The sequence below is a fragment of the Pistacia vera genome, unplaced genomic scaffold (assembly GCF_008641045.1).
Source record: "Pistacia vera cultivar Batoury unplaced genomic scaffold, PisVer_v2 Contig622, whole genome shotgun sequence".
In the NCBI taxonomy this organism is placed as follows: domain Eukaryota; kingdom Viridiplantae; phylum Streptophyta; class Magnoliopsida; order Sapindales; family Anacardiaceae; genus Pistacia; species Pistacia vera.
In genome coordinates, this window is record NW_022196471.1 from 113,962 (window position 1) to 117,960 (window position 3,999).

Genomic DNA, 3,999 nt, shown 5'->3' on the forward strand with positions numbered 1-3,999 from the left:
TTCTCTCATAACCTTAAATTGGTTTTCATCTCTATATTTATAGGTAGGATATAGGATATTCTATTTCTAATAGAATTCATATTTAAATTCCTAATAGGACTTCTAAATTATATTCATATTTATAATTGTATTATTTATTAAATAATTTTTCTAAAGACATATAATTTCATATGGAAACAAACACGAAAGTGAGCCACAATATCCCAACAGTAACACCCCAAACTTGACATACAGTAAATGTACCTCAAGCCAAAGTGGTATCCCTAACTATTCAACATAGCCTTACAATTATTGATACTTAACAAAAAACTCCCAGATAAAAACTTATTAAGAACTGCAATTTTAAAAACCTTACCAATTACACCACTCCAAAACCTTAAAGTTTACACATAAATGAAACTAAATCCAGCAAGAAATTAACCTAATATTAGCCGCAATGAAATCCCTATGGAGAGATATTACGGTGTTGAATAAGGTCATAGCTCAATTGATATTACCTCTGCACCATTAAATTTTTTACTTTTATATTCCCTTATACATTAATTCTTATTACAACAAGTTACACGCTTATCCATCCCTTTGTGGCCAAATGATAAGCCCTTTAGTCACTAGGGTTAGCTATATCCAGAGATTCTGTGTTCGAGTAGTAAGAGAGGCACCTACCACAATTATGCAATTTTCTTGGTCCATTGGACTTGTAAAGTATTCCATGACCTTGAGGATTAAGCGAGCTCGACTGGCAATTGTACTCGGATACCTTAGTTATTAAAAAAAAAAAAAAAGGGTTACATCGCTTCTATCTCTTATTTATTGATATCTTCTAGACCACATTAAATATTTAGTACAAGCCACAACATATAACTTCTGAAGCAAACTAATATGCATATCTATAACAGCATATAATTTCTCCAATTAGCAAGGAGACAGAGGATGATAAGGAACTGGAACTAATTCAAGGTCATTTTTTCTTCGCACTGCGAGACCAAAACCCTCACTCATGTCAAGATCTTCTAGCTTTTCTCCACTGGGAAGTTTCCAATCAAAATGATATAGCAACTGGGCCAATGGAAGCTCCACATTGGCTACACCCATTGTTATGCCAGGACAAACTCTCCTTCCAGCTCCAAATGGGATGAATTCAAAATGAGCCCCCTTGTAATCAATTGAACTGTCTAGAAATCTCTCAGGATAGTACTTCTCAGCTTGGCTCCAATGATTGGGATCCCTCCCTATTGCCCATGCATTTACCAAAACTTTAGTCTTGACAGGTATTTCGTAACCGAAAATCTCACAGCTTTTCCTACATTCCCTTGGAAGTAGCAACGGAGCAGTGGGGTGTAATCTCATAGATTCTTTGATTGCTGCCTTCAAATAATTCAATTCATGAAGGCCTTCTTCATCAACTGTTCCTTTCATACAGAACACATTCCTCACCTCTGCTTGTGCTTTCTCCAAGGCTGTTGGATTTTTTAGCAATTCTGACGTTGCCCATTCTACAGTTGTAGAAGATGTATCACTCCCAGCAGTGAAAACGTCCTAAAATAGCAGAGTAAATATTTTAGCAAAGATTTTACTAAAAATCAGTTTGAACTTATGCTGAATCGGATACGAATAAAAGATAATTAAACATACTAACCACGATGACTGCTTTGATGTTGTCATTACTTAAGGTGAATTCATGGTCTCCATTATTCTGCAAGTTCAAAAGAACGTCTAAGAAATCTTTATGATCATCATCCTCTTCACGCTCATTTGTCTTCCTTGTTGCCCTTCTACTTTTATGCTCATCGATAATGGCGTCAAACAATCTATCAACTCTGTCATGAATCTCCTTAATTTTACTCTTTACCCCACTGATTGAGTCAATAAATTCGAAGGAAGGAAACACATCAGCCGCAGTGAAACCTCCTGCCAAATCTATACCTTCTTGAATAGCACATAAGAATGCCTCTTGATCTTTCATTTTTCCTCCAAACGCCGCTCTCGTCGTGATGCCAAACGTCATCGAAAAGATTTCTCTGCTAAGATTAATCGTTCTTCCTGCCCTTGAAGAAATCCATCGAACAAGATTGGACACCTCCTCTTCCCGGATTGATCTGAAAGCACAGATTTTGGAGTTAAAAGTTGACTAATGCAAATCTTTCGCAACTGCTTCCAGTAGTACCCATATGGTGCAAACACAATGTCTGTGCAACCATAAGCTATAATATCTGCAACAAGAACAGCAGGCCTTTGAGCGAAGTTAACATCATGAGTTTTCATCACTTCTCGAGCGGCTTCAGGCGAAGAAATGATAACAGTTGGAATTTGGCCGAGTTGTAAGTACATAACAGGACCATATTTATTTGCCAAATCTCTTAGCTTGCGATGAGGCAAAACGCCAATGAAATGGAGCATGTTTCCTATAAGTGGCAGCCTCCATGGCCCTGGTGGTAACCTTAAACTTGATTTCTTGGTTAAGGAACCCTTAAATGCAATGAAGGTGAAGACGAAGATGGTAAATAGGATTAGAAAATAGGGGTTTTGAAGCTCCATGATAGTTGGGAGATGGTGATCAATGTAGAGAGATGAGTGGTTAATTTCTCTACTTAATTTATGTTGGATCCAACAATTGGATTACAATCTTTTTTATATGATTTATTTGTTATTTTTTATGATAATTTTTTTTATAACATAGGGAATGGTTTATTCAAATAGAATTTAATTTATGAATAATTGAAAAGGTTTGACTTATGAACTTAGACAACAATAACTTAGGAAACAAACACATTTTACATGAATTATAACAGTAACTTATGAAGCAAACACATTCTACATAATTTATAGCAATAACTTAACACGCATCAAAAAAAATTTGTTCAACTGGTACTTAACAGAACATTCCAAAGATTTTTGTTGTTCAATATCTTACCGAATTGTAAATAATTTGCGAGGGACTACTATCACCAACTACCCAAAAACTAACATATTAGGTAATGTTATACTCACCCACCCTCGAGTCGATCAATCATAACTTAGACTTTCATAGTTGCTCCCCTGAAACTTAGACAAAAATAATAATGAAAAAAAAAAAACATTTATTGATTTGAAATTTAGTTTTGACTTACATAATCCATTAACTATGTGGTTCACAATGTGCGAGGGATTATTGATTTCATATATAACTAATCTAGATAATAAATCTCATGTGATGAACTTCTATTTTAAATTATTGATAATACTTGATGAAGCCTAAAATATGACTACTACTAGCTGTAAATATTTGTTTCATTACAAAATGAAGAAAATATAGGAGACACGTAGTTAACTATATTGAACTAGGTAAATAGCTCCCTTTATTTTATTATTATTGTTATTATTATTTTGGTAACCGGATTGTCTGGGCAAGTTCGGGCACACTTTAACTGATTCCTAGGATCTATTGAATACTCTACAAACACAATGAACCAAGTAAATCACAAATTCAGTAAATAGTCATTTTGTGAGACTCGAACAAAAGACCTCTGGGTAACTCACCCAAATAGCTAAAGTCTTGTCGTCTAGCCACAAGACTAGTAGTTAATAGCTCACTTATTATTACCTTCACACCTTCAATTAATTAATTCTTATTACAAGAATTTGCGCGCTTGATTCTTTTTCTTGTTGATAACTTCTTTGTCATCTTAAACACTTCTCATTTCGTAACTTCTCAAGCAGACTAATGTGCATACGTCTCTCATTAAAACATATATATAATTTCTCCAATTAGTGGCAGCTTCCATGGCTCTAGTGGTAACCTTGAACTTAACTTCTTTGTTCTCAATTGCTTAAACACAACGAGGGTGAAGATGAAGATGGAAATTTGGGAACAGCAAATGTTAGCATTTGATCCATGGTTAATTACTTAATTTGATAGACAACCCAAACCAAATGGTCAACAATGCAAATTAGTCAATCTAATAAGATTGGATACCTCTTCTTAGCAAGGAGAAAAGAACTTTGAGCAAAGTTAGAATCATG

The 3,999-nt window shown here is 34.7% G+C and overlaps 1 protein-coding gene across 1 annotated transcript; it reads right to left on the reverse strand.

The window, feature by feature from the left end:
- Positions 1 to 895: 895 nt before the first annotated feature.
- On the reverse strand, positions 896 to 2,573 carry LOC116110993 (premnaspirodiene oxygenase-like). The gene is given in 3 exon segments (XM_031397200.1): positions 896 to 1,536; positions 1,637 to 2,103; positions 2,106 to 2,573. Coding segments are annotated over 3 exon segments (1,521 nt in total). The 5' UTR covers positions 2,536 to 2,573; the 3' UTR covers positions 896 to 912.
- Between the last annotated feature and the right edge of the window lie 1,426 nt (positions 2,574 to 3,999).